The sequence below is a fragment of the Egretta garzetta genome, unplaced genomic scaffold (genome assembly GCF_000687185.1).
Source record: "Egretta garzetta isolate BGI_Z169 unplaced genomic scaffold, ASM68718v1 scaffold149, whole genome shotgun sequence".
NCBI classification, from domain to species: Eukaryota; Metazoa; Chordata; class Aves; order Pelecaniformes; family Ardeidae; genus Egretta; species Egretta garzetta.
In genome coordinates this window covers 1808604-1836113 of record NW_009269998.1, presented here as the reverse complement: position 1 = coordinate 1836113, position 27510 = coordinate 1808604, and the positions used below count along the sequence as shown (strand labels likewise).

The 27510-nt window shown below is 41.7% G+C and overlaps 1 protein-coding gene across 1 annotated transcript; it reads right to left on the bottom strand.

The window, feature by feature from the left end:
* Positions 1-650: 650 nt before the first annotated feature.
* On the bottom strand, positions 651-27510 carry SNX7 (sorting nexin 7). The gene is made up of 8 exons (XM_009647502.2): positions 27332-27510; positions 24821-24931; positions 24246-24410; positions 23077-23278; positions 20274-20473; positions 16452-16538; positions 10096-10248; positions 651-879 (listed from the first exon to the last, which is right to left on the bottom strand). Exons 1-8 carry the CDS (start codon positions 27473-27475, stop codon positions 799-801), a joined length of 1143 nt encoding a protein of 380 aa, XP_009645797.1. The 5' UTR covers positions 27476-27510; the 3' UTR covers positions 651-798.

Genomic DNA, 27510 nt, shown 5'->3' with positions numbered 1-27510 from the left:
GCTTCCTCCGCCACGCCGGCTACCCAAAGAGGGAGGGCGTGCAGGAATACAGGAGGGTCAGCCACGGGAGTGAAAGGTTTGATCCTGCAAACTCCAAATGGAAGCTTTAGTACCGGCAGGATCGGTGCTGCGACCGACGTCCTATCAGCCCGTAGGAACAGGCTGTTCCATGAGCTGGCAGGTTTGCCTTCATCCTTTAAAAAATGTCAAATTAATAGATGTGTAAATACCGCAAACTGAAAACTGAATTAACAATACCTTAAAGCAGCGTTAGTCTCACAGAACGTGTTCGGCATCTTTCCGTACCACGCTGCCGTTGGGTGACCAGCACAAGCTATTAAAATAATCCTAAAGAGCTCCTTGAAGACTACGCCCGGTAATTTTACAACTACGGGAAATTATTCAACAAAGAGACTATAACAAGCATGCTGAAATACCAAAATACTTCTTAAAGACTAGGATACAGAATGAAGACAAGCTTTCCTTATTAAACTTTTTATTAAAATGGAGCTATTTTTACATATTTAAAATACTTTATATCCAAATTATGCAATATTTATGAATACAATTGTATGGAAACACTTACATAAAAATATGTAAAATCACAGCTAAGCAATATAAAGCAATATATAGCATGTTCCAAAATGTATTTCAGGACTACAATACCTGAGTTTTCAATAAGCTGGTTTCCGGCATTTCACTGATTTTTAATTTAATAATGTATCTGATCTCGTATAAAGCACTTCTTTGGTTGGGAGAAACTGCGTGGAAAAGGCAGAGATCGAGCGGAGATATTACTCAAGGCCTATCTTCAGAATCTTCTTCCACGTGAAGATCCGCTCTTTGAGATGCTAGGAAGGACTCCCATGTAGCAAGGCACTGAAAAAAAAAACCAACAACCAAACACAGATACATATGAGTACAGCAGAAAGATTTCTGTAAAACTGGTAGCCAAGGAGAAAAAGAAGGAAAAAAAAAAAAAAAAAAAGGAGAATACACGTGCAATGTCACAAGCGGCTTTTGTGGGGCTATGGTAAGAGCAGAAGATGGTTTCCTAGGCAGCTGGGTGATACGCAAAGCGTTAGCCAACGGGCGGAGCGAGCTGTAAAGGTCACTTTGCCGTAATGACGAGCGCACAGTGTGAGCATCGGAATGGTACGGGTTAGCGTGGAAGATGCTAACATTAATTATGCTCCTCTTTAATCTCTCCCTTTAGTTACAGGCAAAGATCTCGTCCAAAGAGAAAGCGCGCTGTCAGGCACAGTTCCCTTGTAATCTCTGTGGATTCCTACTGTACACCCAATTTCCTTTCCAAGTTAAATTAAACCATTTTTTTTTTCTTCTAAACACACATTCTTCCCCTGAGTACTGGGAAAGAAATGGGACCAGAAAGGCAGGCGGTGGGGAAATTGTCATCCTCACAACAAGTGGCATTTCTCTCCTCACGGAAAAATGTATTTATAATTGTACAAACTCTTTTTTTTTTTTTTAATCAGAAGCACCAAGACTGTAAGTCTGCAGTAAAATGAAAAAAAAAAAGAAAAAGAAAAAAAAATCCCCATATGACTTTGGTTCAATTTGGCTCAACTGAGTGTTGGCAGGTTGGCAAACCATTATAGCTGATAGCGTTGAGAGTCACGGCAAGGCTATCGCTAGGTAACCCATGGTGTGCTGATGCTTCTTACCCAAAATACCAGGTTTTTACCATTTCAAGTCTGTCATTAGAACAGGGCAGGTGAATTCATGCAACAATTTTATTGTTTTGATGCTACTGAAAAAACCCCAACCTTGAAATGGAAATGTTCCAATAAAATGTTGACTTACACACTCATAGCTATTGCTCTTGACAACGCAGCTTATTTACTGCTTACTGTACGCAGGTTTTTTTATGAAGAAGCTGAAATATTCACAATAAATAAGTCTTCTGATATTTCTCAGGAAATAGCTTCTTTGATATTGAAACCTGGACAGCATACTCCACTTATCTGAACTTTGAATTAAGTCAAGTACCCTGAAACCAGAATCATTTCCTAAGTGAAAACTTTTGCCATAAGCTATTCAAGCTGCAGTAATTTGACAGAATCCCAGCATGGCAGGGGCTGGCAGGGCCCTCGGGAGCTCACCCAGTGCCACCCCCCTGCTCAAGCAGGCTCACCCAGAGCAGGGGGCACAGGACAGCGTCCAGGCGGGGGTTGAAGATCTCCAGAGAAGGAGACTCCACAGCCCCCCTGGGCAGCCTGGGCCAGGGCTCCATCACCCTCACAGTCAACACGTGCGTCCTCATATTCAACTGAAACCTCTTATGTTTCATTTTCAATTTCAAATTTTCAATTTGCTATGCCCAGCCACAGAGAAGTACTGGCATCCATCTGCCACTGCTTAGGAGACACAGAAAATACACCGGCGTTCATGCCGCTTCAATTTACAGCCACCTGACTCGGTCTTACTTGACATTTCTAGTGAATGATTTCAAAACTCTGCCATTAAATATGTATTAAATATGTAGATTTAATTATATGACATTATATGACAGCTGTGACAAGACAAGGGGTAATGGTTTTAAACTAAACCAGGGTAGGTTTAGACTAGATATAAGGAAGAAATTCTTTACAATGAGGGTAGTGAAACACTGGCACAGGTTGCCCAGAGAGGCAGTGGAGGCCCCATCCCTGGAAGCATTCAAGGCCAGGTTGGATGGGGCTCTGAGCAACCTGATCCGGTTAGCGGTGTCCCTGCTCCTGCAGGGGGGTTGGACTAGATGACCTCTAGGGGTCCCTTCCAACCCAAAACATTCTATGATTCTATGAAAGAGCCTAGGTCCTGGTATTATTGGCTATCTCTGTGCAAGCAGATGACTGGGAGGATGGAGGATCTGGCAGTCACAAATAATGTTAAAGTATAAACTCAAAGAGCAAAACAAAGAAGAAACACAGGGTGACCCGAGTTGGGGGAATCCACGATGACACAAGGATACAGAACCAGGGATACCTATAAAATGATGGGTGACAAAAATAACAAGAAAAAGCAAACAGAAGTCAGTGGCGATTACTTCTCTGAAGACATAAAAGAGTAGAAGACGTGGGTCTGCAAGATAACGTGGGAGGTTAAACCAGCCGGCTGACCTAGGAGACCACACGGAAAAGAGTACGCGGGAGCTTATTTCTGCATAGGCTTTTGGTCATTGTCAGGCATGGTGGAGGCTGTTCCTGTCACCCGTAGGTTGTCCCCTAGACTATGGAGGCCATGAATCCACTCCCTCAATCTTTCTTTTCTGATCTTGCCGACAAAATCCCCACCTAACTTCTGCTGCTTTTGCACACAACAACATCAAGCTGCTGTTCAGCGCGCATCTCAGGTTTGGACCACTGTGAAAAGAGAGGAGTAACAGGATAAGATGCGTGTGGAAATCTGCTTTCTTCACTGGCTTTTGGGAGAAATGTTATTCTGAAATGGTAAATACAAATCAGGGAGAAACGGTGGAAGTAGTGCTCGCGCAAGCGGTGATCTGCAAGTGCTCCAAACTGATTCCTGACTGAAAAGGTCTTTTTGACCTTTTGTGTAAAGCCTTGGAGATTTGATTGTTAGATTCTCCCCTACTTCATGTGACACTGGCAGTGGAGTCTATCTGAGATGCTTGAGCTGGAAGGTGGCATCTTGGTTTTAAAGTGGCAAGGAGGCAGCTGCTGGCAGCGTGTCTTCGCTGGGGCGCTTGGACGCAGATTTCTGTTTGCTAGAGCCCAGCCTGGATTACCATCCTCGAGAGCGGCAAGGCACATCTGTTTTCCGAGGCTTTTTCTGGGTGTGGGACAAGAAACGATCACTGTTTCTGGAAGAGTCGCTTGTTAGCAATGACTGACTTATTTTTCTGAACCACCGGTTTAATTTATAGCACGTAACTCCATGCGTTGTCATTCTGTGATTTCAGTAATGTGAATTAAAATACATACATCAGCGCGGGCTGGAACGGAAAAATGCCTTTCTGTTATCTGTGCAACACGGAGCCAAACTGCACGTGTTAAAACGCAATCACAGTATGTTGCTTAAGCAGAGAGATACGATCTACTGAAGCCTTTCCAGACAGAGATGCAAAGCATTTCTTTCAGTTAGACAAGTTATTCAGTTTTTAATTTAGCCTCGTTTATATAACCGAAACACATTTTCCAAAATGTAAGAGCAATGGTGGCTCATTTCCCTGTCAGACAGCACAGCGCCGCTACAGCTGACAAGTTTTATAATTAACCGTACCGAAACAAAACTAGGTCTCTGTGCCTTAGGCTCAAGCTTTTTATATTGTGAAGCATGAGCCGCATCAACGACGTTTCGTTAGTGATGTGTACTTCAATGTTATTACAGAATGATTCTACTTCACTCTCCCGGGAGGTTGAAAATGGAGATCTGGAAGATCAGGCAGCTTTCGCAAAGGAGAGAGAAAGGGGGAAAAAAAGAAAAACCAAACCCAGGAAATTAAATGTGCATGCATAGGATTGAAATTCATAATCCAATTACTTGTGAAAGCCCGGCAGAAGACATAAAAAAGCCTAAATACACAAAATGAAATAGCGAGAGCTTAAATGAGGCTACTTTACCTAAAATATTCTGATTACTACTGCAGGTCACACCCCTATTCTGCAACATCATTTTTAGAAAAAAAAAAAAAAACCCAGCAAAAAGGTTTTCATGCAGTACAACTGCCTATCTAACTAAAAAGGAGATATAAAAATAGAAGGAGTAGTAGGGATGCTAATGGAAGCAGTGAGTTGCATGTCATGTGTGTTTCTGTTCCAGTTCCCTGTTTTCCATGGTTGATACCTTAAAAATATCATTTATGATAGCATTTTCTGGAGCAGAATCTGAAAAGCAAGTCTCGTGTGTGTCTGGGAGAGAGAAAAAACCCATACTTTTATAGTTACTGGGTGCAAGGAAACAAAACTGGAGTGCACAGAAATCCCACTATACGAAAATGTCTTCCTGAAAGTATTTAAGAGAAATTTTTCCGGTTGAAGTGAATGAGGGCTCAAAGACCGATCCCGGCTCACACGGAAGCTTTTGACAATCACCTGAAGTTTGTGAGCTCAGTTCCCAGGCATTGCTAAGGCAGGACGTGACCAACATGCACGAGCAGCTAACGTTTTGCTACGCAACCAGATGACCAGTTAAATGCATCACCAGGGAGGCCTCTAGGGCAACCAACAAATCTCATCTATTTTTCTACAGCTTCGACCAGACAGAGGTACACAAGGGCTTTGGAGGTAGAAGGAAGTTCCTGTAATGGGGAAGGAGTATTGCTTTGCCCTAATGAATCTTTTAAATCAATTTATGCCTGTGCAACAATGTAGGTCACAGAAAGAAACTAAATCATGCTTGAAATAGTTAAGAAAAATCAGGAAATTATTTGTATTTTTGGAAAAGCGTAAGCTCTGTCAATACCAGCAAGGATCTCGCTATCCCAAAGCTTTTATATACTTATATACTCTAGCTTTTTATCTGATTAAGCTGCAAAGGTTTAACGGGATTAGTCTGACATGAGAAAAATAAAATTAGAGGCTATGCTTTAAAACAAAGGCTCATCCAAGCACAAGAAAAACCACGTTATTTCAATGCCAAAACTAATGAGACATGATCCTACATAATGAAAAACCCCCCAATCTTCCTGCATTTACTAGAGTGCCTCATGAGCAGTGGAAAACCAAACTCTGGTATATTTGCTGGATTTGTAATGTCTAAGTAGTCTTTGGATGGGGCTGTGGAATCCAGCCACTTATTCCGGTGCTTTTTCTGAATAGAATAGGTCAACAGCGTTCTTTGCTGAGAAAAACCGAAGTGTTTCTTTTTCTTTCATGCTGTAAATATCCCAGAGACTACACGTGAGGACAACAAAACCAAAAAAAAATGGTAAATGTTTAATTGCTCTTTGAAGCCAGAGTTTAACATGGCCTGGTTTTGCTGATTTGTACCCGGAACACCGCAGACGTGCTAGCTGAATAGTAACACCGCCGCCACCGGCTCCGTACCTTGCTTTGGTTTTAGTAACGCTGCGTCTTTCGGGCTCTGCAGAATATCTAGACCTAACTTAATGAAAATAGCTGCATCTTTAGGGCTCTGCAGAATATCTCGACCTAACTTAATGAAAATACTGGCGGTGACCATCAGACGTCTCAGCTGTAAGCTCCACCCTGTGGATGGTTTGTGATTTCTGCTGTCTGGCAGATACCTCTTCTGGACTAAAGTGCTGTTTCAGACAACAGTGTCACACCTAAGGCATGGGGAAAGAAAATAAAATAAACGGTACAGTGCTAACACACACTTCGTTCAAGAACTTTTCTCTGAAGGCAAACAAATCAGTGCCATTTAGTTCAGAAATAGGAGTTCTGAATTTCAAAAAATTAAAACCTTTTCATGTTGTTTCAGAAAGTCCTCCCGACCTTAGCAGTGCACTCACAGTCCTTATTAATAGAGTGTGTTACTGGCTTTAAGCCTTTGTGGAATAGAGAGAGACTTCAGCATGTATTCTGCTCTTTTCTAGAAGCAAAGTAAAGGAAGTAGAGAACTCTATGAACTCTTGAGACCAGCTATGGGAATGCCAAATGATTGGTCAGTCATGGTAATTCTTGGCTACAAAATGACATTATATGTAAATGTATTACAGCATAGCTTGTATGTCATCACAGGAAAGCCTTCATTCTCACAGATCTGCATGGATGGGCCACTCCACAGCTGTGGAACGCTTCCTATTCAAGTATATGAAATGTAGACAGTCAATAAACTGGAAGGCTACAGAAATACCTCTACTTGTTTTGAATTAGTAGATCCGGAGAAATATAATTACAGGTAACACTTTAAAGTAGGACTTCATGTAACATTGATTCTGCTTAAGGGAGACCTACTCTTTTATGCCAGCTATGTGATGCTTGACAAGTTGACAGCAGAATCCTCAGACATCTACAGTAAAGGAAAAATCCAAACAAATGTAAGGTCAGACTGTTTCCCCATATTGTGACAAAGACGACATAACGGTTTAGAAATTCTAGTGTACTTTGACACACTGCTATGTTGTACTTGCTCACACCAGCTTTAGTTTTTACAGTCTTGAAGGACTGGATTCTCTACTGCAAAAGCCACCAGACAACATGAGATGTCTGGCTCTCAATACTCTGTAGTTCTCAGAAATTTAAGGGATGCAGAGAGTGGCCACTAACGGGAATGACTGCTGGTTAGGCTCTGCGCCTGGGAAATAGAATCATAGAATCATTAAGGTTGGAAAGGACCTCTAAGATCATCAAGTCCAACCATCAACCCAACACCACTATGCCTAATAAACCATGTCCTGAAGTGCCACGTCTACATGTTTTTTGAACACCCCCAGGGATGGAGACTCAACCACCTCTCTGGGCAGCCTGTTCCAATGCTTGACCGCTCTTTCGGTAAAGAAATTTTTCTTAATGTCCAACCTAAACCTCCCCTGGCACAACTTGAGGCTGTTTCCCCTCGTCCCATCACCCATTACCTGGAAGCAGAGCCCGACCCTCCCGGCTCCCCCCTCCTCTCAGGCAGTTGTAGGGAGCGATAAGGGCTCCCCTCAGCTTCCTCTTCTCCAGGCTGAACACCCCAGGTCCCTCAGCCGCTCCCCAGCAGCCTTGTGCTCCAGTGATGGAGTCAGCAAGAAGTCCAAATGAAGTCAGCAAGACTGGGGAATAATGAGAAGTGCAGTGAAACAGTGCCGTAGAGAAGGGAATGGGACCTGCTTGTGGAGAGGCAAGAATGGGAGTTGAACTGGGGCAGGGAAGCTGTGGAAAGGAGGAGAAGCAGGTAGTGACAGAGTTAGAAAGCAGGAGATGATTCCTCATAGGAGATGGACAGGAAAGCCAGGCAACTGAATCGTATCCATGGCATCTGTGGTGCCTGGGGAGCATGCACTTTGGGAAAAAAAAAGGCAAGGAATAAGATGAGGGGTACTACAACAAGAAGAGGCTTCGTAAGCATCAAATGGTGCATCAAGAGCATGAATGAGTAATTTAACTTTGGAGATGTGAGAGAACGTCAGTGATGCAAGTAATGACTGAACAAGCGAAACCCACTGTACAGGCACTGTGCTTGTCCATGAGTTTAAGGAGTGAGACCCAAATCATCATCTTTAAGGTAGGATTTTGTTTTCTACCGAAAGCATAAAAATCATATTCTGATTCTCAGGTTGCTGAGATTCCCATCCTGAAGTCTCACTTCCAAATAGTGAAAGCAGACGCCAGGGCTTCTGCTGCTGCTGTTTTCAGGCGCGCGTTACACACCGGCAGTTCGTCATACAAGGGCCTCTGACAGTAATCACTTCTCCGATAATTAACCATCAGCATTAACCACAGGTCTCAAATAAACGTGCATGTTTCAGAGCAAAACTCCCAGTCTAATATTAATTTTATCAAATCCTCTTGAATGTCAGGATTACGATAATGATTTTCTAAGAAAACAGAAAAACATTGGTAAGGCCTCACTTTGCCAAGAAGGAGCGATACAGTTAGCACAGTTTTCTACTACTGCAACTGCTGCAGTAAGAGAAGTTGGGGTTTTTTTCTAAAATCCAGATATTATAAACGAGATATAACCGCAAAAGCATTTTATGAAGATTTCAATAGTCAAGAAAAGCACCAACAAAAAATAATGTCTCGGTATAAACCAATTTGTCCAGTGTTTCAGAGGCTATTTAAGAACCACTGGCAGTTACAGAGATAGCTGAACCATTGCCTGCAGTTTGACTTAATGATTGTAATTTCACGTACAGTACGAGCTCTGGCATTCTGAATTAAAATTCTAATTCAGCAAAAAGCATTTCTAGAGAGGAAAGAGAACCAGGAATTATTTTGGTGTTTTAATTTAGCTAATCATTCATTAGCAAAATATTCCAATATATTTGGTATCATTTTAACATACATATTGCTGATATAGAAGTCAGAGATCATCAATAACTGAAGAAAACGTGAGAGGATGCCAAAAGCTTGCTGCCTGATTTCAGAAAATATTTTGATCTTAATATGTAACAACAGATTGTCAATGTCCGTGCATCTCGCAGGCTGTATGTTAATTAATTAGACTTGATGATCAAGAGCTCTGTCTTTTCAATTATGTTTTAACAAAATAATGTGTAAAATCAGGACACCGTCATTGGCTAACGGGCAATCCCTAAAAAGTTCAAAACACGGGATTGGAAGTTACGGATGTCAACATACATCTGTGAAAATTACCAATTTATGATTCATAGATGGCTTCGTGTGTTCCAATGTTTTTCCCCAAATAAGGAGAAATTCTTTAAAAAAATTCAAGACATCTGGGATATTTTCAAAACGTGCACTTTGAGATCTTCCCCAGGAAGAAATGTCACAGAATGCTTAACATATTTTGTTACACGTTTTCAAGTTCTCTTTCTTAGTGTATATTCTTATAAAGGGAATTCTTACCAAGAATATTAGCTGTGGCATTTGAGTTGAAAATAAAGATCTCTTTTCTTTCTTTCTCAAGTAGTAAGTTTCAATTATAAAAAGATTCAATGTATTAATTGTATACACTTGCAGCATTTATATTTTTTTAAAGTGCAGTAAGCTTTTCATATTGACTTCTCAAAATTACATTGCTCTTCTTTATCCTAGTAAAGTCTGATGATTTCACAAAAGACAATTCCTTAGAGAAATAACAACAACGTCTTCCTGAATGTGCTGTCCGGAATGGAATCACATTTAAACATTTTCCTCAACAAGAGCATTTACACAAGTTTGAGCTTTCTTCATGCAGTTACAGCAAAAGGTTTCCAACCTGAAATACAACAGCTGACACTGAACCGAAAAATAGGTTCCGAATTGTTGTGGTTAGTAAAACAAGAGTGCCCTCTGTCGATGATGAACTCGGGATCAACCACTTGGGTACACATAAAATATGTTTGGCTTGAAACGTGTTGAATTAAGGATGACTGCCTCCCTCTTCCCGCAAAAAACGATTCTGGAATTAGCACAGGTGTGAACTAAAATGCAAGGATTCCTCTTTACCCGCAACCCGTGGACTTCTCCACCGAAATAATCACTGACAAAATAACATTGCTATGAGCGAGTGTTTTACCTCTTCGTAATAACGGAGATTATTCTCGGCCACGTTAGCGAATGTTGATCTCATATCGCACTGCATGTTTTGCTTCCACCTGTCCCAGTCTGCTTTCAGAGCATTATTGGCACATTCCACTTTGTCTTCAAGTTTCCCAATCTCTTCTGAGAACTAAATGGGAATTGTAAACATTAAAAAAAAACATTAGCAAAGTCACCATTTCAAAAGTGACTGAAACTGTAGTGCAGGCAAAGAGAACTGCAGAACCAAGGCTGGTATTTAACTTAGCACAGAAAATCATCCCCAGGGATAAATTTAAATTTTATTCTTAATGAGTAACTCGGTATGATTTCTTAAATGTTAATAACAGAAATTCTAGACCAGAATTAAAGTGTTGCTGAAGATATTTTTATTGTCTGAGAAGTTATAGACTCTGGCGCCTCTTTACTAGCACTTGACAGTAAGGCATCGAAAAAGGAAAATATAGAGAGCTTTACTGAAGCAGAATCAACTATACAAATCAGATTTGGCCAGAAAAACGGAGCAACCCCTGACAGGACCTTTGATAACTTCAGGAGAAACCAGAATGGGGAGGAAACAGCAGAAATCAAAAAGCACAAACTTTCTGATTTCTGGCTTGTCACCTTGTAATCTTTTCCTGTGGAACTAACCTTGGTGTGACCGTGTGAGAGAGAGGGAAATACAGAAACAAGGAAAGCAATTAAACCAAAGGACTTCTGCAGAGAAGAAACTTCAGCGAATCCTTTCAGCAATCCAGGATCAAAAACCTTGAGGGCTACTCTACAGACATTATTTTCTTCGAATTACTGTAGATGCGCAAAGTGACTTTTCAGCTAATGGGCATGAGTAAGTGGGCAGAGGCCCTCTCCTTAATGAGTCTTCCAGTCCTCTCAATAATTTCGTTACTGATTGTCATTTACTAATCAGCTGGGTCAGTTCTGGCTGGCACCCCCTCACACGACGAGGTACATCTGCTGCAGCTACAGTGCAAACCCATCCGCCGGGACCACACGGCGACCGGCTGTGCGGGAGGGAGGTCAGGCAGAAACACCGCCAACAAGGAACATCCAGCAGGAAAAGTCAATCTCCTCGCATTGTTTCCATTGCAACTCAGGTCCCATTCACCTCCCTCTTCGTCCTTGTATGCCGCGGTCAGGCAAATTGTTTTTTCCTCATACAACACCCCTGTGAAGTGGGATAGCTGCTCGTGCTCTCTGCAGAGCTGGCGCTTTCATTGGTAGGACCTTCAGGATTCCAGGATTAACTTCCAGGATTGCCAAGGAGTGCTTAGGCTATTGCCAGAACACAGAAAGGTCAGAACTCAGAGCAGCATGTGGAAAGTCTTGGCTTTCCAGCTTGAACCATGCAGAGAGGACAATGTTCCAGAGCAACAGCCGGCCGTGCTGCCCCGCCAGAAACAAACTAAGCAGCACTGCCTGAAACGGTGACAGAAACTGAGCCCAACGCTTAAGCCAGAAACCACAGATCCCAATTTGGTTTGACATACTGGAATCCTTCAGCTCTTAATGTAGCCAAAAACTCCTTCAACAGTAAAACTGAAAATTTCATCTGAATGGATTTTCTCCACATGCCACAACACGCAGATGAAGAAACATTTGTAGTTAGACTTGATTTCTACACTGATTTGCCTTGCGATGCTTCTAGATTAATGAAATACTGCTCATTAACCAAGAACAAAATACAAAATATTATTTCTACTTTACTGAAAAGCCCACGTTCAATTTTCTAGCCAGACCAGTAATCAAACTGTGGACATGGGTAATTTCAGCTACCAACGCTGTATGCAATGTGAAAAGGTTAATCTAGTTAAATATGGGGAAAATCACCTTTAAAGGAGTTACAGGCAGCTGGATTCGGTATCTTGGGCATGTCCCAAGCTAATTGCCATTCCTTCAAATACCAAAAATGAATGCACACAGAATAATGGAAACAGTGAATATTTTTAGGTGATTTAGAGTAGGAAAGGCAGTTGAATCCATTTTCTGCTTTAGCAAGGAAGAAGCCCCTATATGGGAAGGAGCTGGGCTGCCCACGTAGGGAACTCCTCCCATTTACAAGTCCTGGTTGCAGCAGCTTCCCCTTATCTTGTTCTTTATACTCAGACATTTATTTTACTATTTGGTTTTGTCTTGCCTTTTTCAGGACCTACGAGTTTCTTCCACAGTGTGGTCACAACGTGATGTGGACAGACAGACTCTGTTCTACACCCCCGCCTGGATATACGGTTTAAACATCACCCCCTAAAGCCCCAAAGAAACCATGTGTTGTATCAAGGCAAGGGTTGGACTTAAGCTCTGAAGACAGCATTATGCCACCCTTCATCATCTCAGGTAGAGAGGTTTAAGATCTACTTTTTCACAACTGAATAGTAACACAAATGCCACCCTTGTCTGCTGCCATGCCAGCAGAAATCAAAGAACGGCTTGGTCTCGACAAAAGCATCTGCCTAGCGTGCTCCTCATTCACAAGGTGTAAATTGTCACGATTTATCCAGCAAATTAAATAGGATTCTGAATCCGTTTTCTTACATGGATCTCATTGAGGTGGCTAGGGTGATAAATGAAACCTCCCACCGGTGATCCCTAGAGGGGGATGGCACAGCGCTGGCCAGACGTCGCACCCTGGGGCAGGAAGGTGGGAGCCAGACAGGGACAGAGCGCTGCCAGGCGCGAACAGCGTGACCCGTAGCCAAAGAGGCTTGGCCCAATGGCCGAATGACCTGGGAAGTGACACCACATTTCACGCTGTCTCGCTGTGCAAAATAGCATGAATTTCTGTCTGCTGCATGAGCTAATCCTACAGCTTGGTGATACCAAGCCTTTTTAGCCTGGAGTTAAAACAGAAGGTATATTCAGAATGTGATAGATTCAGCATTTCATCTCTTTACTGCTTAGTTTCAAGCCTGAACACTAGAATCCTGAAGTTAGCACTTAATGCTTACCCGGTTCTGACAGAGCACATTATACCAACCTTTTGTCAGAGTTACTATTAGCACCAGTAGCAGTACCAAAACAGTTAAAAACTCCCAAACCAGCGAGGGATGCACTAGTACTGCTGCGTACACCCTCAGGATGGAGCATGGGAGCGATGGAGCCACAAACTCCCACATCTCTGGAGGTAAGAAAGGCCTAGATAAGCACCAAAGTCCTCCCAAATATCTCTGCCAGAGCCTGCATCCAAAATCACAGTCTTCCAACCTTTCATAGCCTGAACAGCCGTCTGCTTCGTGGACTACTTTTTGGAGTGGGAGACAAGGTTTTGGTTTTTTAGCAGCACCACAAGCAGCCTTCTGAAAGCCTGGTGGCAGCAGCACAGCTCGAGAAAACATTTTTTTCCCAGCCAATGAGCCTCGTAAGGTATAATTTGCGATTCCAGCCTATTTCAGCTGCACTGACCTTGGGGATGTTTTGTATTCTCCTGCTGTATAACCTCCTGTTGGTTAAATCATTTAATGTTTGCCGTGACCACCGCTAAAGATCTCACAGCCTTTTATCAGCTCTAATGACAGTCTGAGATTCCTTATCTATGGTGGAAATGTACTTCAAATGAGATTAGAGTTCATGCCACTCATTGTCAGCAGAATTTCTGGCTACTAGATTGCACTGACAAGTTCAATCTGACACCTATGAGATCATTAGAAGGTACATGAGTTCTGCTTAGGAATAGAAATGTGCAAATAGAGCCAAACTCAGTGTTCGACACCAAGTCCAATAACGGTACCTGCATTATGGCCACCTTTTATTCTGAAATCAGCCTGGTTAGAAATGTCAGCAAAATATTTCAACATGTCATAAAAATTAAAACGTAGTAAAAAAATGATTCAGAAAACAGTTTAAAGTTACTTGCATGGGTAAAAATGGCAGTACACCGTTCTCTGTGGCCAAACTATCATTAACAGAAAAAGTCTTCAACTTCTAATTAAGAAAAGTCTTCAGGATACAGCTGCCACTCAATTAGAGAACAAAGGATTTTATGCTCAGTTTTGACTAACAGACATCTGGTTTACTGCTCTCATGAGACTGCAAGGAGAATCAGGTTCTCAGAAACAAGACTTTTTTAAATGAGTAAGAAATAGAGGGGTTGGAAAGATAAAGCAAAGATCTGAACACCTGGGTAATCACACTGTCCAAAGGCTCTTCCCAAAGTTGTTTTGGAAAGAGAGAAACAGTGAAAAAAGACCAGGTTGGGTGAACTGATCTCAAAATTTTAATGGAAGCAAGTACAAACATCTTGTTATGGAGTAAACTACTGTTGATATCAAATCACCATGGTATGATCAATACTATGTTAAAGGGAAAAATATTCCCCTTTTTTTTCTCTAACAGTTTGGGACAAGAGAGTGCACGCACCTTGTCTGAGGACCCCGACTATAACAGAAATGTGTTCTGAAAGGACCGTGTCCTGCCAGGCAATCATAGAATCATAGAATCATAGAATGTTTAGGGTTGGAAGGGACCACTAGTGGTCATCTAGTCCAACCCCCCTGCAGTGAGCAGGGACACTGCTAACTAGATCAGATTGCTCAGAGCCCCATCCAACCTGGCCTTGAATGTTTCCAGGGATGGGGCCTCCACTACCTCTCTGGGCAACCTGTTCCAGTGTTTTACCACCCTCATTGTAAAAAATTTCTTCCTTACCTCTAGCCTGAACCTACCCTGTTCTAGTTTAAAACCATTTCCCCTTGTCCTAACACAGCTGGCCCTATGAAAAAGACGTTCCCCATCTTTCCTATAGGCCCCCTTTAGGTACTGGAAGGCCAATGTTCCCTTCCCTATGGTGGACTAGCTGCTAAACAAGCTGCAAGGAGCCGCAATTCATCGCTGAACCACTCTCTGCAAACGCAACTGGTTTTAGTGGGTTGCCAACAAACCGCACAAATGGGAAGCGCTGGTTAAAAGGGATGCAACGTTGAAAAGCCGATACGACTCGCTGGGTACAAATGACTTACGCAATGACATATAACACTCCTTTCTGCAATTCTTAGCATTGTGGAAGATCTCAAGTTGGAAGGGAGCTGTAAGGATCATTCTTCATATATACTGTGCTTTTACATGCAATGCAATGAATGGCTGCAGCGTGGGGTGCTGGGGACATGGTGGCCTGCAGCCAGCCGAGGACTGGGACCTGCCACCGCTCCCCCAGCTCCCAGCCTGGGGGGCTTCTCCAACTTACCATCCTCCCTGCGTTTTATAACAGCTCCAAACTTTATACATCAACTAAGGAGAAAGGACAGGAGAAGCGGCAGAGGAAGCAGAGAAACAAAACCACGAAGGCAGTGAAATGGGAGGACAGTGTAAGACATAAGGAAACAGAACTTCAGGAAAAAACAAAACCAGAGGCATTTACTTGCTGTCCCGCTGCAGTACACAGAGGCAAATTGTTACAAAATATACCATAGCCGTCGTAGATATCCAACAGTGATAACAGATTCTTATTTATTCGGCTCAGTGACAAGAAATCAAATAAAAATATGCGTTCCAAGTGCCAAAACCTAAGCAGCTCATCTTTACATGACAGCTAATTACAACAACCCTAATAAAAAGTATCTGAAATGTCAAGGACTTTCTTCTTTGATGTACTAAAAAGTTACAGTGATTACTATTTAGTCATTTTTATATATCATTTACCCTGTATAACACTTTGTGTTAACACTGTGCTAAAAGGACATTATTTAGGCTGGAGAGTTAAACAATCAAAAATTTTAAAAATGCCAATGCCCACCCCAAAAGTTCCTTTTAATCGGCCCGCTGAGCCTCACCGATGGGTTTGGGGATGCCTACCACCATGGGCTACCAGTTACAGTTTGACTTCACTAGAATGAATGAAGGCATCATACTGCAAGTAAAAAAATGTCCCTGGGCCCAAGCAGGTAAGACAGAAACCTGAAAGACCAGAATCCAGCAGTTTTTATTTTAAATAAGTTTAATGAACAGCCTTGCTCATTCTAACCACCTCCTCTCCTACTTCAATGGAGCAGCAGCTACAAGAGCGCTGCGGCAAGGCTTACTTTCTTCTAACCCCCAGTGTGGAAGTAAACAGAAATGCTAAAAATAAGCTGCGGCACAGTCTGTGTTGACAAAACACAGTGGTCGCCCACTATTACCAGTCCTTTGCTCCAGCAGCCTATCCACTGAGGTTTTGCATCTTTCTCGCGGTGGCCTGCGCCTGGCATGCATAGGTACAAAGACCAAACCTCTTCAGAATAAGTATGAGAATTACAGAGACAGCATCCAGTTACAAAGCACGGCTTCAGAGGACGTGCATTCTCTAGGGAATCATCTTTTGCAGTTAGAATAAGGCCTGGAAGGTTTCAGCTTTCTGTACGTACTCACCAGATCCTTTTCTGTCTTTTTATTGGCTAAAGCCTCAACTTTGGAGTCGAGCTCGCCTTGAATTTGGTCTCTCCTTTTCAAAACACCCTTAACATAGAAGAGAGGAAAAAAAAAAAAAGTAGTAAACTGCACCACATTTTAGCTATTTATTCAGAAAAACATCAAACAACTTGGCTATTTAATAAATTAAGCAAGATCACAGAATGATGCCATTTAATGATTTTGACACGATATATGTACTTTCCTCAACAAAAATCTTACAATCATTTAGCGGAGACTTATTTTTCAATACCTGTGTTTTATCTTAGGCGTTTTTCAAGAATCTTAGTAAATCCAAAATCACTGCTAGTGGTACGAGAAAAACTGCAACAGCAGTTTACTTAGTATCAGCTCAACTTACGATATATTGGTATTTTAGAACAGCACCATGAGTTTGCCCAATCTCATGAACAAAAGTCTCTTCTCGGAGTAAACGTTACAATATAAAGTAGAATAACTGACTAAAAATGGTATACCAGGCATTACTGAAATTGTGACTTTAACCTCCAATATTATTCTGTAAGTGCTAAAGGTAGTTCAGTAAAATCAGATAGAATTATGATAAAAATGATAGATGTTCTACCATTGATATACGTGCTTATTTTCAGCATATGTAATTATTTCCTCCTTTAAAACTGTCTTATCAGGTATCGGATTTTTAGCATAATGTCAAAAAATAACTAGAAAGGGGAAGGAACATTACTTGTTAAACTGAAAACCAGGAACAGTATTACAGATTAAATTCCCACTTCCAATTTCATTTGCACTGTGACCTTGAGGAAGCCTTACAAATTCCTCTTTGCCTTAGTTTCCTCATCTGTAAAAGCACACTCAGGTGTGCTTATCCCGCAGAAACGTTGCAAGGCTTTAGTCCTTTTCAAAAAAAAACAAATCAGAATTGGGACATATATAGTTACAAATCTCAAACCCTTCTTTTACATTACCTTGCCACAACTGGTTTTACTGCTTCTTCTGCACATACTAAAGAGATTTTCAGTATTCACCTCTAGCATAGGGCAGGTTGAAACAGCACAGGGCACAAGCAGCTCTACCTTCTCTAGCTGTCTTATTTGACTGAGCTCCCTTTGAAATCTTGTCACTTTAACAAACACAGTAGAATAATTTGAGAGGTTAATTTTCAAATAGTTTTTCAACGTTTCTGTTCAACAGGTACTCACTAGAAAAATCTGGTAAATCTGACCTTGGGCAATTCTGAGTAACAGATTAGCAATACATACTAATGCTCATAAATCTGTGTTTCAATAGCTTAGAATATCTTTTGGTTAGATAAATACAGAAAATGTTTAGCTGTGAGCACAGAAGCAAACCAAATATCTCTGGAACAGCTTTCCTTCAGATTACAAATGCTTTCTCTTTTTTACTATTTCTTTTGTCTCTCTTAAAACTGTTTCAATGACTGTCAAATTTATCACAAATACTCTTTACATTACAAGAAGATTTTAATGTTACTGTGCTACAACTATAGACAAGTGCTGACTTCTAATGGCAAACAGACGGACTGTGTTTTTAAAACACATTATTACACCTTTACAAATTTTTGGTGTGATGTTTAATGGTACCCTGCCACAAACCCCTCAAATAATTGTCCGTGGACCCATAACCAATTTATTGCTGCAGTTTGTACCCCGAGGCACAGCAGGACTCTGCACTCTCCAGATTTGCTCTGTGAGTCAGTTAGGAAGGAGCCAGTCCAGATGTAAATATTTTAGCTATGAATTAATCTCTTTCCCCAGTTTAAGGCTGAACTCCGAAGACTGGAGAATACAAGGACTGTATTGTACTGACCACACCTTCTTCTGCACATTTGCTCATGAACTTGGCAGCACCGCACAAAGGTGCCTGTGATGAGGGGTTAAACACACCTCTGAAAGCAGGTTTGATTAATGTGTGACTTCCCCTGCTGTATTTCTATCTTTTATCGTGACTAGTAATTCCCTCTCCAAACTGCGAGAGGGAAGTCAACTGCAGGAAAAATAAAAATCCACAGCAAATGAAAGGAAAATCCAGTTCTGTTTAATATCTTTATCTGGGGATTGGGTGCACCCTCAGCAAGTTTGCAGATGAGACCAAGTTGGGCGGGAGTGTTGATCTGCTGGAGGGGAGGGAGGCTCTGCAGAGGGACCTGGACACCTGGGAGTACTGGTTGACAGGCAGCTGAATATGAGCCAGCAGGGTGCTCAGGTGGCCAAGAGGGCCAGCAGCATCCTGGCTTGTATCAGTGGTTTACTGGTGGGATGGCAGGGTTAGGGTAACAGTTGGACTTGATGATCTTAAAGGTATTTTCCAACCTAAATGATTCTATGAAAAGAACAATTGTGGAACAGGAATGAGCTACTGGAGGAAGATTTTCCTCCAGATAGGACCTCAAGGCAGCCTGATGCTGCATTGCAAGTGTGGCATCAAGAACACTGCAAGCAGACAAAAAAGCATGGGCAGCAGCTACTTGTAACGTGGGCATGCAGAGCCAGGTAGTGACTCCGGGGTTTGCCCACAGAAACCTCTCTGTGCTCCGGACAAAAGAGGAGACCTGAGAAAGGGTGAGCCAGGCTGCAGACTAGAAGGTGATGGGCAGGCAGCATCTCTTCAATAGCATGAAGGCTGGGATGGCTCATGGGTAACAGCCTTAGGAATTCTGAAAAATAAGTTTGGAAGTGGGGGAGAGGAAGAAGACCTGCAATTGCTAGAACAGTAATCTCTTCAGACCTTTCAGCAAAGCAGTACCTACCTCCATCTACCTGCACGTACATGTAAATAATGAGGCCTGTGAGATACAGGACATTTGATACGGCCCCTCTTTCTGGGAAGCTGGTTTTAAAGACAGCAGTCATTGCAGCAGTAATTCTTAACCTCTCAGTAGCTGAGCCTTGCTGAGAAACCGGCAGCGCCCTGCGCAGTGCTGGCAAAGGCTGAGTTAACTTGGGTCTTGCTCTACCCATGGCCTGCAACACACTCTCAGCCCCTGCTCAGAAACCGCTGCGGTAGGAGCTGGGTTCCCAGCAGAGAGGCAAGAACAGATATTGCAGCTTGCATTGCTCAAAACCGAGACAAAGAGGGGTTTGTACACATTTTCTGCTTTCTGGAGGCAGCCAAGTGGGAATTATGACATGCTGAATTCAGTTAGTTATGTTGCTTATCCATCAGCAGTGAGTTTATAAATTCGGAAACCTCATTTTTTTTACACTCTCTCCAAGTGTAAGAAAAATACGTACATAAAGGGAACTGAGAGCATCACCTTATGACAAAGACTAACACCTGCTTATATAATGGCACAGGGACTGGAAGTTCCCTGCTGTTCTGGAAAAAGAAAACATAGTTTAGGAACATCTCCTAGAAAGGGAAAAACCTCTCCAACTCCTTTTCCCCCACACAATCTGTTACTCGATGAGTTCATATTTCAGCAGTGTCAGAGGAGGTCTTTCTCAGCTGCTGTTCCCCAAACCTTTCTGTGTTCCCGCCTCTCTGCTACGATGCAGAGCTCTCTGAAGATGGCAAAACCAGGCATTCTGCAGCCCAGCTACCGAGGGCTACCTGCCATGCAAAACTATCCAGCTCTTCTCATCTGGAAGGGGTGCCTCTTGCCTGATTAACAAGGGAAACAGGACCAACCGGATTCCCTAAGGGACAGCTATCCTACGCTCTGCGTGTTTAGTACCAACAGTAAACAGAGGAACTGCAAAATCACTTTCATCGGTTGCAAACCCTCTTCTCGTGTTTGTCACTGGGCTAAGCCAAACTTTATATCCAGCCATAAGCAATCCTTACCATCAGAATTTCACTGTAGAGGACGTATTCGTGTAAAATCGGCAGCAGGTTTTCCGAGAGCCCTGCCATCCGCTTCTCTGTAGCCTTGCAACACTTGTCGATGCAGCTGGCCACACCTTTTAGGGAGTCTGCTATATCTTCTTCCGATGCTGACCAGAGGGTGTGGATGGGGCCGTATTCCTTCATTTCATTAAAATACTCTTAGCAGGAACACATACACATATTAGTCTTTGTTCATTAATAGATGTTTAAGTGATACTAATTGCAACCTCTTATTTACTCTCAACAAAGCAAGAGACTGAGGCTAATGTTTAAATTTGCTCAAATGACCAGGAGAAGTAAATTGCAGTTCATTGTGTATGAATAAACTAATCAATGAATGTATTGTAGTTAAGTAGTTCGTAGAAACCTATCACCAAAAATGCCCCGGTCATTTTAAAAGGACACAGATGCTCAGAGACCTGATGGGTCCTATTCAGTTCACCCAGTGATCTGAATTACTTCATGTTGTCTTCATACAGAGGCCATGAGCCACAGCAACCCTAGGCAGCAGTTGATGACTTGCTTCTACCGCCCTGAATTCTTCTGCTACAGTAATACTCTAAATCATAGAATCATAGAATCACTTTGGTTGGAAAAGACCTTTAAGATCATCGAGTCCAACCTTTAACCTAACCCTGCCATCCCACCACTAAACCCTGTCCCTAAGCACCTCATCTATCCTTCTTTTAAATACCTCCAGGGATGAGGACTCGACCACCTCCCTGGGCAGCCCCTTCCAGAGCCTGACAACCCTTTTGGTGAAGAAATTTTTCCTAATGTCTAGCCTAAACCTGCCCTGGTGCAACTTCAAACCATTTCCCTTAGTCCTACCGTCTATTACCAGGGAGAAGAGACCAACCCCCACCTCACTACACAATCCTGTTATTAAAACTAGTAGCCTTGGTATGTCCCAAAAGCTGCAGAAGACACACTGAAGTTCACTCCAGTTCTGCAGATGATACCTTCTTTAGTAGTTTTTATTAATCTAAATATACATATACTCTATGAATTATTTCTCTTATGTCTCTAGGTCAAGTGGTAAGCCATAAGCAGAAAGAAAAAGGTCCAGAATTCACTGTTCCATTTGGCAGGACTTGTTCAGCCTGGAGCAGAGGAGGCTGAGGGGAGCCCTCATTGCTCCCTACAACTGCCTGAGAGAAGGGGGGAGCCGGGGGGGGTGTCGGGCTCTGCTCCCAGGGAACGGGCAATGGGACAAGGGGAAACGGCCTCAAGTTGTGCCTCAAGTTGTGCCAGGGCAGGTTTAGGTTGGACATTGGGAAAAGTTCCTTCCCCAAAAGGGCTGTCAGGCACTGGAAGGGGCTGCCCAGGGAAGGGGTCGAGTCCCCATCCCTGGGTGTATTTAAAAGCCGGGCAGATGAAGTGCTTGAGGACATGGTTTAGTGGTGGGATGGCAGGACTAGGGTAATGGTTGGACTCTATGACCTTAAGGATCTTTTCCAACCCAAACAATTCTATGATTGTATGACTAAACTTGGGCAAGGCTGGATATGACCTGGAAGCTGCATGTTCCCAGGAGGGTACTGTGAACACATCAGCCATATATTGAAATCACAATTTCATCACAACTGAATTTATAATGAAGAAATGTCCAAGAAAAGATGCAAAGCAGATGTGTGCCATGAAGAGCGTAACATTTGCTTTGAGATTAACTGGACAAAAAAACCACTCTGTGGAAGAGATAATCAAGAATCCCATGTTAAGCTACCGCAAGCAGGATTTTAATCACAGCTATCAACAGTTCATATCCACAACAGTGCGGCCCTGCACACAAGTGTTCTGCCAAGCACTATTTGGAAAATCTAGAAGATACCTGCAGCATTTGGGAGCATGTCAGAATTCTAAGGTTTTCCAAGAAATATTTTGGCACTGATACCTCAAACCTACAGACCTCAGCCAGCTTTTTCCACTGAAACGAACAATATCAAAAGGAACTCTTTTCACCAACATGTATTTTCCTTTTATAAGGCCCCTCCAATTTAGTGAGGACACACTGAGATCTGGTACTGCACAATAAAGCACAAGGGCTCGGTTATTAAAGAACACAGTGCAGCTCTGCAAATTATATTATATAGACAATAAAATCCCTCAAGTGCTGACCAGTGGAAATTCTTCTGAACAGGCCTAGTCTGCGATCAGGGTCAATCTCAGAAAATCAGTAATTTAGCGTTCCAAGTAGGTGTTCAAACTGCTGTTACTTAAGGAAAAAAATCAAGATTAAGTCATCCTTCTTAAGAAAACTCTAACAGGCACAGTTTCCCATGACAGCAATTATGGCCAACATTAAAGCTATCAAAAAACTCCCCAACAAACTGCTTGGTTAACACAGAAAAAAGGTGCAGAATGAAATAAAAAGAGAGATCTGGAATCTAGAGAGCATTATGCCAGTATGAGACAGCACAGAAAACTCTGACTATTTACATTCTGCTGAAAGTACAAAACAAAAGGTCATGCAGCTTTCCAAAAAGCACAAGTAACAAGATAGCCCTACTTGCTGTGTTTTCTTCTTTCTAAGTTCCTTATCAAGTAGTTCAATTAAAACTCTTCCTATTAAGAAGCTATTCAAACTAACCTGAAGGTCTGCCAAAACAGTGACCATTATGAAAAGCACAGTATAAAAACAAAACTCCCTTTTCCCCTGCTTGCCGGAAAGAGCATTTTGCCTGGCACAATGAAAACTGATTTACTTTTCCAATATATTAATTCCTTAAATCAGTGAAATTGATACTTGTTTTCCACTTACCCCTTTCTTCCTTGTAAATTCTATGAGCTATTTTGTCTAGTACATTGATTTTCTGACTAAAAGTTTCCATGTAATCGTTCATTTCTGTAAACATTTCAGGACGATTTTTAACTCCTCCTCTCACTGAGGATGCCACGGCTCTGACGGTCTGGCCCATCCTGCTCAGCAAACTGGGACCCTGCTTCTTGTGTGAGGAGAGTTCCTATGGGCAGAAAAAAGCCGTGTTTACTTCTATGTACTTTTTAAAATTCTCTGAAAATAATGCATACTTTGAAGGTTTGTTGGGTTTTTTTTTAAACGGTACTACATACATAAGCCTCTGTGTGTCTTTTTAGTGTATAAATCTTACTTTAAATTTATTAGACCAGTGTCAGAACCATACCTGTCATGCATTTATTAGCTAAGCCTTTCTGGGCAAGCACGAGCATGCCGTGTATCATGCTCTCACAAGAGTGATTAAAGATGGCAGAGAACCTTTGCCCTTTCATTCCTTAGGGTGAGCTACCTAGTTTGCAATTTAGCCTTTTGAACAGGAAAGCAGAGGCAATGATTGCAGGAACAAGTCATTGAGAAAAGCAAACAATCTTTCTACTGGAAGAATTAATCCGTCTGTTGCCTTTGTAACTCTTTTTATGTGTTGCTAGAATAACCTTTGCTGAAGTTCAGAGGCAGGCTTTTCTGAGTACAAAACTCCAATTTTCAACTGGACTCATCTTGCAAAAATACAACAGGAAATTCAAAGGCTGTATTTTTCTTTTATGAGGCTAGTATAACTTTAAAAAAAAAAAAAGCAGCTGAAAAAGACAGTGCCATGCCAAAACAATAATTAATTTAAAATACTATTTTTCATGTAATCTTGGAAGCTTTTATATATCCCAAAAAGCATGCAGAGTTGAAATATTGTGAATTTGCCAAAAAAATCCAAAATGCAGCAACAAAAACTGCTTTGGAACGTACAGCAGTATTTATGGCCACACGCCTGATTACCAAAAGCACAGAAGAAAAGGTTATCTCGGGGGATGAATATTCCATAAATCCCCTGCCGCCTTCTGACACTTCTGTAACAAGCCATGGGAGGACACTGTTGAATACCGAACTAGGGAGATTCCTGATATACTCTACTAACACAAGTCGTAATATAACTGTAAATAAAAATAAACTCATTTTACCCAGGCCTGCGCAGTAAGAAAAATTTTGAAGTCTTCATTAAAAGTTAAAGTTGGATGATCAGCAATACGGTTCAAAAACTTATGTAAAGCTTTTCTTCGAGTCTCAATGAATTCATCACTAAATCGTTCCACCATTCCTTTCATTATGAATTTTTCAGGCAATGGCTAAGGAAAAAAGAAAAAATAGATTGCATAATTTGCATAATATTAAGGGTATTATAACAGTTCTCCTACTTACTAAAAACCATAGGTATGCTTTGTAGAACCCACCACGCAAAAACCAAAGTGTTACAAAGTTTTAAGGTGGTATAACAAGGTTCTTGTAGCACACAGTACGGAAGAATATGAGTACAACTAAGAAAGAAGGACATAAATTACTGCAAATGGCACGGTTAAAAACGTAAGAAATACCTTTACAGGATTTTTAATTATCACATATGTGTAAAGCTAATGAAACTAGGTTGGCTTAACATTTGTGAGATTTCAGAAACTGAAGAATGACCTCAAACATCTCTGTATGAAACTAGAGTCATCTTAAAAACAAATAAAAATAACTTAAGTTTTAGCAAACAAACAGGAATAATCAGTGTCGGATGTGCTTCTTCAAGTTTGCTCTTCAACCAAAGGAAATCCTGATACCGTCTTCGAACTTCATATTCGCTGGAGTCAAATTCACCACGAGATGTCTGAAAACAGAGGCAGAAAAAACAGGCCCAGGTTAAAATACCAGAAAAAAGAACAAAATAATTTTAGGTTTTGGAGAACACTGAGCAATTAAAGGGAGAGCATACATGATTCTGTTTTGCCGGTGCTACTTGCTTGCTGTTTTGTAAAGTGCAATGACCAGCTACTTGAAGAGGTAAACCACATCCCATTTTAGCAAGAAATCAAAGTTCTATTGTAAAAAAAAAAAAAAAAAAGGAAAAGCAAGCACTAAGCTGCACACAGAGTGACTTACAATAATAAGCCTACCACAATGTTTCCAAAAGATTTCAATCATTATTTTAGTGTGGCATTTTCCTTTTAGCAATCACCGTTATGTTCGTTACTTTTAGGGCACTTCTTTTAAAGTGCTTAGTGATCTATGGCTGAGGAACCATAGAATCGTTTAGGTTGGAAAAGACCTTTAAGATCACCAAGTCCAACTGTTACCCTAACCCTGCCCATTTTTTAGCATTCTGAAAAAACCCCAAACAGCTGACAGACGTCCTTGGGACCTGCTGACGCTAGTCAACAGTCCCCACATTCCAAACGTGGAAACTTCAGCATATCATAGCAATAACACTTCCTGCGCTGCTTAATGGATTCTGTGCTCCATCATCAATTCCAGTTTTGTAGCCCTTTGTTAGAACTTGCCAACAAATCTTTAATGCCTGGAAAAAATGCTTATTACAGTGTTGCAAAATTGTCAGACCATGAGATTTATTTGATCACTGCCCTATCTTCTAGAATCAAGCCACAAAGAGCCCATGTTTTCATTAAAGTAATGCGTGCTGTTTAGCATTCATTGTTGCAGAGGTTTATAATGCGATGCCAGTAAATTCTAAAAACCTCAAAACACGCTTTGGTAATCTAAACATTTTTGAGGGTTGAAAAAAAAATTTTTCAAGGTATGTGGGAGGAATGCTATTACTTTATCATCAGCAACCAGCACTTCAAATTAAATACGATAAGAAAGGATAGAATAGATAAAAAAGCAAAAGCAATCCACCTTACAGCCCTTCCATACTTGCCTGAAGAAAAAATGTTCTCTCGTCTGCAAAAACATGCATAAAGTGAAAATTATTGCTAGCAACCTAACGAAGATAGCTGTCTTCCCACTGCTTAAATATTTTATGAGGAATTGATATCCCCTCTTATTTAAGGATGAATAATTCCCATTTGAAAATTTGGTTTTAAATGAATCTTTTAAAAAGAACTCAAAGTAAAATAAATTAACAGTGCAATTCTCAAAATGCAGCCTGCAGAATATTTGCTGGTAATCCCAGAAGAGCTGGCTAGTCTCACAAGGCTGACTTTCTTCCTTACTTCCAGTAAATAACTTGCATTCAGGACAGCTAAAAATACCCTTAGCGGTTTCCTAATATTTTTTCATTGGAGAATTGTGGCAGTTTCCCCAAAAATCATATACAGCTGTAAAGAGGAAACGCAAGTCCATGTGAGAGTGGACGCTGTAATTACAAGAGGATGGAACTGAAAGACTTTGTGGCAGGTAACATTTAGGCAAGATGAAGGCTGCTGGTCTGCAAGTGATCCAAAAGTCACAAATGCTTGGGCTAATGCAATGTCTTTGAACTGAATTGGTCTTTCTGCTGTATGCTCCGAGGGCTGGAGCCCCTTTGCTATGAGGCCAGGCTGGGAGAGTTGGGGGTGTTCAGCCTGGAGAAGAGAAGGCTGCGGGCAGAGCTGAGTGCGGCCGGTCAGGGCTTAAAGGGGGCCCCTGTGGGACAATCTTTTTAGCAGGGCCAGCCGTGACAGGACAAGGGGGGATGGCTTTAAACTAAACCAGGGTAGGTTTAAACTAGGTATAAGGAAGAAATTCTCTACAATGAGGGTGGTGAAACCCTGGAACAGGTTGCCCAGAGAGGGGGTGGAGGCCCCATCCCTGGGAACATTCCAGGCCAGGTTGGCCGGGGCTGTGAGCAACCTGATGTGGTTCAAGGTATCCCTGCTCCTGCAGGGGGGTTGGGCTGGGTGACCTCTAGGGGTCCCTTCCCACCCAAAACATTCGATGAGTCTATGATCTCTAGGTTCCTTATAATACATCACTGCTGGAATTTGAATGCTGAACCTGCTGAAGATCAGAACTGAAAATGTTATTCTCATATAGAACTGCTTTGGCTGTTGAAGAATTATCAGCTGTTTTCTCAGCATAAAAAACCTAAGCATCTATGCGTGTAGACTTATATTGGGGTGTTTTTCGGAATCTGCTGCACAGTTTCATACAGTTTTAGTGGTCTATAATTCATGGCAAAAACAGGGTGTAATTTAAACTTAGTAATATCCCAAGGGATGGTATGCAAGAAGAGTGAAAATGTTACTACTGCCATCAATGGAAGCCATTACAGCCACGAGCAGGCGCTTACCTTTGTGACTACTCTGTATGTAATGAACGTTTCAATGGCTGTAATGTGGCTTTCGGGATCATCAACTGTAATGAAGAGATCTCTTAATTCTGGTTCATCTTCAAATTTATACTGGTTTATCATCGATGAGGGGGACATTGGCATTGAAGGACTGAACGAGTTTGCCTCAGTCAGTGACG